General features: G+C 35.1%; 1 protein-coding gene across 1 annotated transcript; it reads right to left on the minus strand.

The window, feature by feature from the left end:
- Positions 1–144: 144 nt before the first annotated feature.
- ckmt2a (creatine kinase, mitochondrial 2a (sarcomeric)) lies at positions 145–14,634 on the minus strand. Its single transcript, XM_059357931.1, has 9 exons — positions 14,465–14,634; positions 11,328–11,526; positions 10,189–10,284; positions 9,266–9,487; positions 6,557–6,642; positions 5,429–5,552; positions 3,222–3,356; positions 1,751–1,876; positions 145–455 (listed from the first exon to the last, which is right to left on the minus strand). Exons 1-9 carry the CDS (start codon positions 14,611–14,613, stop codon positions 339–341), a joined length of 1,254 nt encoding a protein of 417 aa, XP_059213914.1. The 5' UTR covers positions 14,614–14,634; the 3' UTR covers positions 145–338.
- Positions 14,635–14,681: the final 47 nt, after the last annotated feature.

Below are 14,681 nucleotides of genomic sequence, written 5' to 3' on the forward strand. Positions count from 1 at the left end.
TGGGGGCTACTCAAAGTCTGAATGAAAATAATATTTAAAGTGAATGTAAATGCTCGTGCCCCTGTAATTATTATTATTAATTCTATTGTAATTATTGTATTTTTTGCATTGCATAGATACATGAAAAAAAAAACTGCAGCTCATTCAGTGTTTAATGTCGTTTTATTGAAGTCAGGGTTACAGTGAAGACCTTAAACGTGAGGTAGAATTCCCCCTGACTGCAGTTCATGTCTAAGATTAGGTTTCCCTAAAGATTTGCAATCAATCGTAGCAGATGAAATAAAGAAAACCACGTCCATCTGAGCTGAGCTGCCCTCCCGAAGCCAATGTGCCAGCTTTTACTTCCTGAACTGAACGATGGGAGCTGGGACTTTGATGTCCTGTCCCTTCTCCAGCTTCTTCTCACAGTCGATCAGGTAGTTGACTCCATCCACCAGTAGCTGGACCAGCTCCACCTAGAAGAATACACATAAAAATTGTATTTATTTATTTATTTATTTTTTGTAAATATGTATTATTTAAATATGTGTTTAGGGGGGAAAAAAAGTGTTAATTGAGTAGTGGAGAAGGGGTAGGTTTAAATAAGCATATGCTTCATTCTACTCCTTTTCGGACATGTTGCGTTCACATTACAGCGTTTGTTTTGACTATTGCTATTTTTTGTTTTGTTTTGATTATTCTCATTGGATGTATTTGTTTTTGTGTTTACTTTGTTGTGTTACTCGCACATGTTTGAAATAAAAAAAGCTGAACTGAACTGAACAGCAAAGCTCAATTCTGCAACAAAATATGGTAACACTTTACAATAGCCATCATTTATAAATGATAAACAGATAGTTTATTAATGTTTAATCATCATTTATAAACCGTATATAGGCCATTTAGAATTGTAAATACATAATTTATTAATGTTTAACTAACTACATAATGTACAAATGGCAAATAGATGGTATATTAATGTTAAGTTTATAGTTACTTTATCATTAACAAACAATTAAATTATAATTAATATGTTATTAATAGTTTTATTTGCAATCATTTTAACATTTTTAATACCATATTAAGTATATTAATGATTTTTGAAATGATTCATATACCTTTAAGAAATTGGTTGACATTTTTTTTAAGATTAAATATGTATAGCACTTTATTAATGTTAATAATTGGTTTATAAACCATCTATAAACATTATTTAGTTGGTTATTGTAAAGTGTTACCCATATTAATTATAATTTAATTGTTTGTTAATGATAAAGTAACTATAAACTTAACATTAATATACCATCTATTTGCCATTTGTAAATTATTTAGTTAGTTAAACATTAATAAATTATGTATTTACAATTCTAAATGGCCTATATACGGTTTATAAATGATGATTAAACATTAATAAACTATCTGTTTATCATTTATAATGATGGCTATTGTAAAGTGTTACCTTAATATGTTATTAATAGTTTTATTTGCAATTGTTTTAACATTTTTAATACCATATTAAGTATATTAATGATTTTTGAAATGATTCATATACCTTTAAGAAATTGGTTGACATTTTTTTAAGATTAAATATGTATAGCACTTTATTAATGTTAATAATTGGTTTATAAACCATCTATAAACATTATTTAGTTGGTTATTGTAAAGAGTTACCCAAAATATTGGCTTTTTATGCTAAAAAGTTTCAACAACATGCTATAAAGTTATGCATTGAAACGATGAAGTCAAGGCAGTGTCACTGATTGTTCGTCACCTCAGATTTGCCGAGACGGTCGTTGTTGGAAATGTCGAAGGTGTCTCCAGTAGCAGCTGTGTCCACGCCGCCGGTGCCTCTTTTCTGCAGCCGCAGGTTGTCCAGGATTTTGGAGAAACGTGCGTCCTGCAGGGGGATTTCATGCATTTGTAATTGTGTCGTAATTACAGTAAAAAGCCACTTTTTCACAAGAGCACACATGCAGAAGTCAACATAGATTGAACCTGAAATCAACATCCACTCAGGAGCTGCTCTACACAATCTGATTGTATCACACAAAATTCTTAAAAAAGGATGAAGATGATTTTCTATCATTTTTGATTGTCAACAAATCCCATAAAAAGAAAAACCAACAACGTCTTAGTCCTCTCAATACTTTATGATTTTTCACCCCTGTCTGTTCACAAGAAATAATTTGCTCAAAATGTATCTAATCAATTAATCCAATGGATTTACACAAATGTTCTGCCGTTATTGTGTTCACGATTTGGGTTAATTACACCCCATTCTTTACTGTTATTGTTATGCATTAAATACAGTAAGAAATATCGATAAAATATGCCACTTAGTCAGGAGTAGACAGTTCGAAGACAGAAAAATTATAAAAGTTGGTAAACACAGGATGGTGTGTGTGGGATTGAAGCAAAATAACAGTGTTTTTTTTAATGGGGATTAATTAATGTGTGTGTGTGTGTGTGTGTGTGTGTGTGTGTGTGTTCTTGTACTTCCTACATAGTGAGGACCGGAACACGTTTTTAACCAACAGAGTGAGGACATTTCGGCCGGTCCTCACTTCTTTAAAGACTTTTTTGATATTTCAGAATTTGTTTTAAGGGTTTAAAGGTTACATGATAATGATAATTAACTGAAACTGTATTGTGTGGTTACAAAACTAACTAAAATTATAGTGAAAATGTCCTTCGTTTTCCTCTTTGTCAACTTTTTTCATACATAATGAAGATGCATCAGACAAAGGAAATAAAGGCAAAATTTACTGTGACCTCTTTTAATCTCCCACCCAACAAATACCCCATTACAAAAAAACTAAAACTAATAAAAACTAAACTAAAACTAAAGCATTAAAAAAAAAAAAAAAACTAAACGAAAACTAGCAAACTCACTCTAAAAACTCATTAAAACTCACTGAATTTGAAAACAAAAAATGACAACGAAATTAAAACTAAAACTGATAAAAAAAATCCAAAACTATTATAACCTTGCTAGTGAATTCACTGTTACAATGAGGGTCCTCACAATGATAGAATTACCAGAATGTGTGTGTGTGTGTGTGTGTGTGTGTGTGTGTGTGTGTGTGTGTGTGTTCTTGTACTTCCTACATAGTGAGGACCAGAACACGTTTTTAACCAACAGAAAGATAGAAGATAGAAAGATAGAAGTACAAGAATGTGTGTGTGTGTGTGTGTGTGTGTGTGTGTGTGTGTGTGTGTGTGTGTGTGTGTGTGTGTGTTACCTGGCTGAGTTTTGGCAGGCGTACGTGCACCCCCGCCCTGAGTCCAGTGCCCAGGTTAGAGGGACATGTGAGGACGTAGCCCAGACGCTCGTTCCACATGAACTCCCAGCCTCGCTCCTGGATCAGGTGCTCCACCTGTCACAGCCCGAAAGGTCAAAGGTCATTTATCATATAAACTTAAGCATTATATGATGAGAAACTTTCCCTACATCTTCATGTCAGATGTCAACACATGTTTTCATCCATTTCTACAAAAAAATCAATGCCAAAAAACTATTGTTTTTTGTTAATTATAATATGGTCGGCACACTTTTGCCGCCTTTCTCTCCAACAATTGATGTTATAATATTTTAACAAGAACATAACAGGTTGAGGTCTCTGTTATTTATTGAAAATTAAAGTTTTATGTTTTACTTCTACCTGTATCTTTATTTTATTTGTTTTTTTATTTCATTTTATTTATTTTAGTTTATTTTTTGCCTCTCTTTCTATATATTATTCAGTCTATGTGAAGTATTTAATTGCCTCTGCTGGCATGTATGTTCTCTGTTTTGTGTCTGTTTAAAAATGAATAAAATATTGGTTAAAAAAAGAAAAAAAAGAAAATTAAGTTTTAATTTTAACATTGAATTCAAACGACAACCAGGAGCATTTAGCAAAAAAATAAAAATAAAATCATTTTCAAAAACTAAATTACCATTTAGTTTTTCCCATTGACCATTCAAAAATAATAATTAACAATATAAACATTGACTTTAGTCCCTCAAAATACTTTTCCATTTCTCAAAAAAATGTGAGCAGGTTCCAACACATATAATTCTAACACACATTTATTTAATCTTTTCTCCTTTTCGATACCATAAAACTGAAATGTTACCCTCAGCAAAAAAGTTCCTTTTGATGTGATAACCCAACTCAAGGTAAAGAAAGAAAACATATTGGTATTATTAGCATAATGTTTCTGTTTCTCTGCTTTTTTGCCTCCCTATATATTATTATATATTATTATAATACTATGTTTTTTGTTTTGTTTTGTATTTGTTTTTCTTTTGTGGTTCTTTGTTCTAATGTAGGCTACCCTTTAAAAAACAAAAATGTGGAAAACAGCTGTGGAATAAGTTATGTCTTGTACTGATGCTTATGAATGCTAATTTCCAATAAAAAATATATAAAGGAGTAATAATACAGGAGATTTGATCAATTAGACTAGTGAGGGAACCCACATTTTTCCTACTGGGCTTATATCCTGTAGGACATAACATAAATGGCTCTGAAAAAAATTTCATAAATATGGGAATACTACAAGCAAAGAGAGTGATAGCTCTAACGTGGAAAAATATTGGCAAACCAAGTATTACGCATTGGTTCAAAGAAATGTCTTTATGTTTACCATTAGAAAAAATTACATATACTCTAAAAGATAAACAAGAAATATTTCAGAAAATATGGGGGTGCTACATCCAGTATATTAAGAACAAAGATTTATCTGATGTACTGTGTGAAACAGGGACAGCATAATTTTTCAATAAATTTTATAAATACATTTTTTTTGCTTTATATCATCTGTAAGAACTCTCATGGACTCAAGTGCTCTTATTGAATGTACCCAATGTTTGTATAGGGTTTGAATATATTTGTCTATGTACTTTGTATATCTATGTAAAAACTCTAATAAATATATTGTTGAAAAAAAAATATATATATGGTAACACTTTACAATAACCATCATTTATAAATGGTAAACAGATAGTTTATTAACGTTTAATCATCATTTATAAACAGTATATAGGCAATTTATAATGGTAAACAGAAAATGATAAGAATATTAATGTTGAACTATAATTCATAAATGCCAAATAGATGGTATATTAATGTCAGTTGATAGTTACTTTACCATTAACAAACAATGAAATTATAATTATTAGTTTATTAATAGTTTTGCACTCATTTTAACATTTTTAACACCATATTAAGTGTGTTAAGGATTTTGAAATTATTCATATACCTTGAAGAAATTGGTTTAAAACATTTAACGATTATTTAACGATATGTATGTAAATGGTTTATAAACAATCTATAAACATCACTTAGATGGTTATTGTAAAGTGTTACCAAATATATATATATATATATATATATATATAAAGAAAAGAAAGAAAGAAAACATTTTGATGTTTGATTTTGGTTTGTGTTTCATCTGTTTGTACCTGTTTGAGTCCTCTGCAGAACCTCTCGAACACTCTCTTCATGTTGCCTCCCTTCTCCATGGAGATGACTCTGGTGTGGTCCTCCTCGTTCACCCAGATCAGGAAGGTCTTCTCGTTGTTGTGCCTGTGGAGAACCAGCTAAAGAGGCTCAACAAAGAGCTCTGCAGGCCAAACACTCGGCTTTCATTACCGCCGATGACTCACTCATTCTGCACACACTTTGATATTCATGCTGCTTGTGGAGAATTAATATATAAGAGACACATGCATTTATACACACACACACACCAAAAGTATTTCCTGTTCAACATGCGTCACAATCAGCAATAACTGAATTATTCTACTGAATTCACAGGATGGAGATGGAGAGAGCGTTCTTAAATATATCCAGTGGTGGAAGTATTCTGATGCTTCATTTAAGGAAATGTACTAATACTGCACTGTGACAAATAGTCCAAAAAATATATTTAAAATATGATATAATATATATAATACAATATTATATTATATTATATTATATTATAAAATAAAATAAAATAAAATAAAATAAAATAAATTAAATACAATACAATACAATACAATACTATACTATACTATAAAATAAAATAAAATAAAATAAAATACTATATTATAAAATAAAATAAAATAAAATATAATATCAAAATATATATATACCTGCATAAATTGACAAAATACTTGTGGAAACAAATTTAAAAAATACTTGTGGGAACAAATTAAATTGTTAAATATTATTTTATATTATTTTATTTGAATTTTTAAATTATATTTTTATAATTTATGTCTTCATACTTTATATTTATTTCTAATTTTATTTATTCCTCTTTAGATTTTCATATTGCCATTTAATAATTTATTCATGTATTTATTCCTCTTTATATTTATCTTTTTTTAAACTAATTGTTATTTTAGTCATCCACATTTTCTATTTTCTCTTTTATTATATGACTTGTTCCTCTATATGATTCCCCTTTTATTTTCCTAACTTTATTTTATTCCTCTTTATTATAATATTATTATTATTTTGAGTCCCTGTACCTAGTTACATTCCACCACTGGACATAAAGCTGACAATGATCAGGAGGTGACTCAGCAGACATGCAGCCGTACCAGATGCCTCTGGCGTCTGGCCAGTCTCTCGCCATGAAGGCACAAGTCAACAATGGAGAGACCGGCTTGTCAAACAGGAAATGGTCCTGAAGGAGGGAGGGGCGGAGGAAGGTGGAGACAGGAAGAACACAGAGGTAGGAGGACGTTAAAGAAGGTAACTTCTATAAATAATCTGCTATAAATTCCTGCGGTGGGGAGGAGAATAAAGGATGGGGATGATTTCACAGAGCAGGACTCTAGAGCAGTAGTTCTCAACCTTTTTGAGTCGCGACCCCCAATTTAACATGCATGTTGTCTGCGACCCCCACTCACTGAACTTACTCACTGAATTTCACACGCACAGTTCAGATCACCCAAAAAAGACACAAAATGACCAAAAAAAGGAAACAAAATGACCAAAAAAGACACAAAATGACCCCAAAAAGAAACAAAATTACCAAAAAAGGCACAAAATGACCCCAAAAAGACACAAAATGACCAAAAAAAGACACAAAATGACTAAAAAAGACATAAAATTACCCCAAAAAGAAACAAAATGACCAAAAAAAAGACACAAAAAGACTAAAAAAAGACACAAAATGACAAAAAAGGAAACAAAATGACCAAAAAAGACACAAAATGATCCAAAAAAGAAACAAAATGACCCAAAAAAGACACAAAATGACTAAAAAAAGACACAAAATGACAAAAAAAAAGACACAAAATGACAAAAAAAAGGTAACAAAATGACCAAAAAAGACAAAAAATGACCAGAAAAGACACAAAATGACCCCAAAAAGAAACAAAATTACCAAAAAAGGCACAAAATGACCCAAAAAAGACACAAAATGACCCAAAAAAGACACAAAATGACTAAAAAACCGACCCCAAGGTTGAGAATAGCTGCTCTAGAACAGGAGAGAGTTCAGGGCTGGGCTTTCTTACCAGATCCCCCTGGAGTCGGGCCAGTCTCGGGCCATGAAGGCCGAGGTCAGTAACGGAGACACGGGCTTGTCAAACAGGAAGTGATCCTTTTGTGGCGCAGCGTGAAATAATCACCACAGGAAGGTCAAAACCTACAATATGTCCCCGTGAGACTGATCAGTGCCCAGCTAAAGACTTATTAACCCTTTATCAGGCGAAGAACTATGTTTGGTAACTTCAGTGGATATCAATGGGTTGCCCATGTCTCTCTGTTTGGTCGTAGAACCACATGGATTTGTACGAGGAGAACTTGACTATGACGGCATATTAAGGCCAAGTATGAAAAAAAATAAAAATACAAACCGGGGGTGTGTGTGTAACAAATTCACACGATTAAAGTGCCAAATCTGCATGAAAAAATGTGCAGATTTAAGAGATTTAAAGTTGCAAATCTGCTCAAAAAAAGTTGCAGATTTACGAGACAAAAGTGGGGGGAAAAAACAACTTTTCTCTCGCAGATTCACCACTTTAAATCTCATAAATCTGCACATTTTTTCTCGTATATTTGACACCTTAATCTCGTAAACTTTTTTTTCTAAATATTACGCCCCTCCCCCGGTTCGTATGGTTTTTTTTTTACACATTCTGGCTGTATGCAATATCCTCCAATATTCTCTAGGGTTGAAATCTGGAAAGTGCAAGTATTTCAATGAGTGTCCTATTAAGGGTTAACCTATTTATATAATAGTTTCTTAAAGGGGTAATTTTTTTTTCAGTCTCCTGAAAACACTCAGTGGAGAGCATTGGAGGGTCTGTGTTTAAAAGGTGAGGATTTTCTGTTGGTGTCAGATTATTCAATTTTAAAGGTTTCCTCAAGCAATTTCTCTAACAGTTAACAGTAAGAAACCTCAGAAGTAATGGTTATAACCTGCCATTAAACGTTGGAAGAAGAAGAAGCAACTATGCACAGTTTAAGCAGGAAGTATAAGACATTTCTACCAGAAATCGGTTCAGAAATTATACAAAAGTGTGTGAGAAAAACTCACCAGAATGCCGTAAATTATGTTTTTGACGCACAAAATGTCTTGTTCTTGAGGTTAGGCTGTGACTTTAAGGGGTCACAAGCTAAAAAAGAGTGGGATCCCTGAAAACATCACATTTTCTTATAATAAGGAGAGAATAATACTCATATTGACAGGGTTTTGTAAAAACATAATATACAAAAATAACCAAAAATATTGCTCCTTCAGCTGAAATATTGTGAAGAATCTTTAAAAATATGATTTATATTTAAAATTCAATTCAATTATGACTTGAGAAAGTAATAATTGGGCAAAATGTCAAACATATGTTAAAAATGATTTAGAATGTATATTTGTGTGTAAGGGTGTGTGTATATATGTCGATATGTATTTTCTTATATATATATATATTTTTTTTGTATATGTATGTGTGTATGTGTATATATATGTATGTTTTATATTTTTATTTTTTTTACTTATTTTTTTATTATTTTATTTTATATATATTTTATGTATGGGTGTGTGTATATATATATATTTTTTTATTACTAATTTTTTTTTCTACACACTGTTGTTTTAACTGATCTGGTGTATTAACCTATTAATACAACAATGTAAGGGTCTCTGGGGGAGTGGAATGGGTGCTGGGTTATAAAAGAAAATGAAAATATGTCTCTTCGATTGTACTGTTTACTGCAACTGTGAATCAATAAAAATATATTTTAAAAAAATGATTTAGAATATAATTGACTATTTTCTCTGTCTAAGTTGAGGTGAAACTCACGTCGATGAGCTGCTGCTGCTCCTTGTCCGTCATGTCTCCCAGGCTGTAGTAGCGTCCGGCCAGGTCTCCCTTCAGGCCGGCCAGCGCCGTCACCACCACCCGCTCCACCTCACGCCGCTCCGCCCTCGAGCACGCCGGGGGCAGGCTCAGCCCGCGGATACTGCGGCCGGTCCGGACACGAGACGACAGGACGTAGTTGTCGTCGAACACGCCGTGGGTGATCTGAAGGTGGAGGAGAGAGGAGATTGTTTAATGCAAGGGTGTCAAACTCAAATACACAATGGGCCAAAATTTAAAACTTGAATAAAATCGCGGGCCAACATTGAACAAATAAACCTTTTAATATTTACCAAACATGTTTTGCTTTAACATTAAATATAGAACCAGCAACGCTTATAAACAAACACTATATAACTAAATAGTGCAGACATGCAAAATCAAATTTCAAATAAAAAACACATCAGTGTCACTAATTATTAAATAAAAATCGTATGCCTCTTTTCTATTTGCATCCTTCTGATTTAAATATCAAAATAAACTTTTTCAACAGGTTAATAAATTCTGCCTTTCTTTTCTCCATTTTTGGGAAGGGGTAGCTGGGAGACAGCTCTAGCTTGAGGTTGCTATGACGACTGTCACAGAGGAGCGTTTCTGGGTCCTGTCCTGATTGACGCGCCAAAACAACAGCAGGGCATTGTGGGATTTGTGGGATTTGTAGTATTAGCGGTAAATGCGCCGTATAATACTGGCGGGTCAGCTTTTATAGTACAATAATAATATAATAATTTGGTATTGCCTCGCGGGCCAAATAAAATTACACTGCGGGCCAAATTTGGCCCGCGGGCCAGAGTTTGACACCCCTGGTTTAATGAGTGATGGAGCAGCAGGTGGATGCAGGGAGCATGTGGTGACGGGGTCAACACCTTGGAGGCGTCCAGGTCCGTGGGGTGCTTCATGGTTCTGGGGTCGTAGCCGTTGTGCCTGTCTTTGATGATGGGGTCAAAGAGTTCAGCAAACACCTGGAGGGACAGAAGAGTCAAAGATGTAGCTCTGGTGTTTTTAACCCTTAATAGGACACTCATTGAAATACTTGCAAATTCCAAATTTCAACCCTAGAGAATATTGGAGGATATTACATACTGCCAGAATGTGTAAAAAAAAACATACGAAAATAATATTTTTTTAGAAAAAAAGTTTACGAGATTAACCCATTAGAACCCATGGTGACACCCGTGTAACAAACGCTTTGTTTCAACCCATTTAACAATACTAATCCATTAATAGGGTGTCCTTCAATGCTATCTTATTGAATTTAACTTGTTCTGACCATATTTCCTGAGCAAATTAAAGTCACAGTGTTGGTATATGTTATGGAAATGCAAACAAAAAGGCAAATAGTTATTTGTTTTTATTTATTATTGATTTATTGTTATTGTTACTTTAAAACAAATCTGACAAATAATTTGTTGTTAAACAGCACTATTAATGTCACAATTTTGATATATGTTGTGGAGATGCAAAGAAAAAGGCAAATTTGTGTTTCTGTGAGCAGAAAATGTGTCTTTTTAAAAAAATTTAAAATAACAAATATCATAAATATAAATACCATAAACGTCCAATGTAACGTTTATGTTACATCACAGATCTTTGACGTTTAGGGGTAGAATAAAAAAAAAAAAACATCATTAATGTGTTCTATGTGATCCACTTGTTCTGTTGTGTAACCCCATAATTTTCCTTTAAGGATAACTGGGTCTGGGTTCTTATGGGTTAAAACGGCAAATCTACGAGACAAAATGCGTAGATTTATGAGATTTAAAGTGGTGAATCTGGGAGAAAAAAGTTGCTTTTTTCCCACTTTTTTCTCGTAAATCTGCGACTTTTTTCGCACAGATTTGCCACTTTAAATCTCTTAAATCTGTGACTTTTTTTCTTGTAGATTTGCCACTTTAATCTAGTAAATTTGCAACATTTTTCTCAAAATATTACCTGAAGTTACCAAATATGGTTCTTTGCCTGATAAAGGGTTAAAGACTAAACTGTGACCTTTGACCTTCCTCACCTCGTAGCTCTCCTCGTCGCCAGCCACGGCGCCCACCGTCTTGATGAAAGGGTGTCCGGGGTTGTCCACGCCCGTCTGGATGCACTGGTCCAGGGTCCAGTTGTTGGGGGTCAGCTTGTCCCTCAGTTTGGCGTAGATGGCCGGAGACAGAGCCGAGGCCATGCAGTTGTTGTGTTTCCTCAGGTCGGGGAAGTCGGCGCTGAAGGAGAGAAAGACAAGGAAAGATTAGAGTTGGACTACTGTGAAGTGGTGGAAAAAGTATTCAGATCCCTTACTTAAGTAAAAGTACTACTACCATACTGTGAAATTACTCCACTACAAGTAAAAGTCCTGCATTCAAAACTTACTTAAGTAAAAGTACAAAAGTATCAGCATCAAAATGTACTAAAAGTATCAAAAGTAAAAGTACTCGTTATGCAGAATGGCCTCATTGTTTTATAATTTGTAATAAGTAATTTGTCTTGTCTGTTTTGTTTTGTTTTATCTAAGAATGCGGGCATGTAAACCCTCATTAATGTATGTGTCATGTTAATTCTAAAAACCCAATAAATATAATAAAAAAAATAAAAAAAATTGGGCATAAAGAGGAAACTTGTGGGCACCAAAAGTTTTTCCCTTGCAAAGATTTAGCCTAACTTTGGAGCAACAGGAAATGGATCATATTAAGAGAGTAAAACACTCGAGAAGGTGAGAGACATAAAGAGTCAGAGAGAGAGAGAGAGACAGAGAGAGAGAGAGGAAGGGAGTCAGAGGTAAAGCAGATGAAACCTGAGAGCGTCAGTGATCCTGCAGCAGGCTGCCAGTGCTGCTTCTCTGACCTTATGTGCTCTTTCATACTCTCAGATGTTCACTCACACTCTGTAAAATGATTCCACTACATTCAAAACCTTACAGAAGTAGAAGTACTATCAGCTAAATATACTTAACGTAACAAAAGTATTTAAAGTTTTCAAGTCGTTTTGCGTCTCTGCATCAATTTCTAATTTTTTTTTTTACACCTTTTTGAGGTGCTATTTTTAGCAGCTTTACCTCTTTTTGTGGTGGTCGTACATCTATTTATTATAGTTTTGGAAGTCTTTGGGATAGTTTTTTTTTTAGAGGTGAAGACGGGAGGGAAGTGGAGGGCCAAGGCCTCTGTGCTGGATGCGGCAAATAGATGTGGTGGGCGTGGCGGCTCATGGCAGGACGGGCTTGGAGCTGTTCCCTACACCTCAACACAGGGAGTGAAGGGGAAGGAGAAGTGGAGGCAGACTCAGGAGGAGGTGAGGGCTGCAGTGGAGGAAGGAGGATCAAGCAGAGCGGTTGGTCTGAAGCATCAAGGGGTCTGTACCAGGTGGGAGCAGGCAATGGAGCGTAAAGTCACCTGGACGGACCAATGGCAGGCAGAGCCACACCACATCACCTTCCTGGTTCAGGTAGTGTACCATGTCCTGCCCAGCCCTGAGAACCTCTCCACCTGGGGATAGGTGGAGACCTCTGTGCTCAGAGCACATCCTGACCTCCTGCCCAAAAGCTCTCGGCGAAGGCCGTTACACCTGGCACCATAACCAGGTGCTTAAACCAATTGCGGAAGCCATCAGCAAGGGTATCAGCAGCTGTAGCCGAGTGCGTAACACCACCAGCGCAATAGCTTTTTTGTCTGACTGTGGCAGCAGGAATCCTGTCAACTGCCCGGGACTGGCATTTATCATTTTGTAATCTTTTTGGCAATTTTGTGTATTTTCTGGTAATTTTGTGTCTCTTTTGGTCATTTTGTGTCTTTTTTGATCATTTTCTGGTTAATTTGTGTCTTTTTTGGTCATTTTGTTTCCTTTTCTTGGTAATTTTGTGTCTTTTTTTAGTCATTTTGTGTCTTTTTGGTAATTTTGTGTGTTTTCTGGTCATTTTGTGTCTCTTTTGGTCATTTTGTGTCTTTTTCGATCATTTTGTGGTTAATTTGTGTGTTTTTTGGTCATTTTGTCTGACTGTGGCAGCAGGAATCCTGTCAACTGCCCGGGACTGGCAGCTCTTAGTGGACCTGGAGAAACAGCTGAGATTCCCACAGAGAGCATCATCAGCACCACTTTGAGGCCAGATATACTTCTGGTCTCCGAGGCTACCCAGAACATCCTCATCATGGAGCTGACAGTGCTCATGAAAGGAAGAGGACCAAATATGAACATCTTGTAGTGGGCTGTCAACAGCAGGGCTGGAAGGAGGAGTCATGCCCACTGAAGAGGGCTGGAGAGGATCTGTGGGGCAGTCACTCCACAAAGCCCTCAGTGCACTGGGCACCACAGGAGGAGCAAGGAGCAGAGCCATCAATAACATCACAGAGGCAGCTGAGAAAGCCTCAAGATGGCTCTGGATCCGGAGAGAAGGTCCATTGGGACAAGTGAATGCCACCTGAACATATTGATCACATCTGATCAACCGTGGTGGGGTTGTATGATGTTGATAGACCCGAAACACCCAAGACACCAGGTTACATCACTGATGATGTGTTCAGGTGCATCAGAAGTTTAAAAAAAAAAACTACTGTTCAATAAGATAATATATATGATTTTGAAATGGTCCATTCTGAAAAAGTTATTTTATTTTGGTAAAGAAGTTTTGTTTAAGTATATTTTAATGCTAAAACTTATTTTTTTTAAGAGATTTAAAGTGGCAAATCTGCGCGAAAAAAGTCGCAGATTGACGAGAAAAAAGTGGAATAAAACAACTTTTTTCTCACAGATTCACCACTTTAACCCTTAATAGGGCTTGCATTGAAATACTAATTATAATACTATTAATAATATTTTGAGAAAAAAGTTTACAAGATTAAAGTGGCAAATCTACGAGGAAAAAAATCCGCAGATTTATGAGATTTAAAGTGGTGAATCTGGGAGAAAAAAGTTGCTTTTTCCCCCACTATTTTCTCATAAATCTGCAAATTTTTGCACGCAGATTTGCCACTTTAAATCTCTTAAATCTGCAACTTTTTTCTTGTAGATTTGCCACTTTAATCTAGTAAATTTGCAACTTTTTTCTCGAAATATTACCTGAAGTTACCAAATATAGTTCTTTGCCTGATAAAGGGTTAAGCTATAGTTCTGCTCCTTCTAGTGAAACGTCTCAGTACTTCTTCCTGTGTATGAGTGCTGCTGCTGACTCACCTGGGAGGATAGAGTTTGGCCTTCATGTCAGCAGCCAGGGAGCCGTTTTCACTCAACAGGAAGCCGGTCGCCATGGTTCCGGCGCCCAAACCGGCCAACAGCACCGCCGTGTTACGGCCAGAGATCAGACGTGTGAAAGAGCTCGCCATCTTTGTGAGAAGTGGTAACTCTTTATCAGAAGCAAATGAGCTGTAGAGAAAAATCCCAGGAAGTTATA

Source organism: Centropristis striata, chromosome 19 (assembly GCF_030273125.1).
Source record: "Centropristis striata isolate RG_2023a ecotype Rhode Island chromosome 19, C.striata_1.0, whole genome shotgun sequence".
NCBI lineage: Eukaryota > Metazoa > Chordata > Actinopteri > Perciformes > Serranidae > Centropristis > Centropristis striata.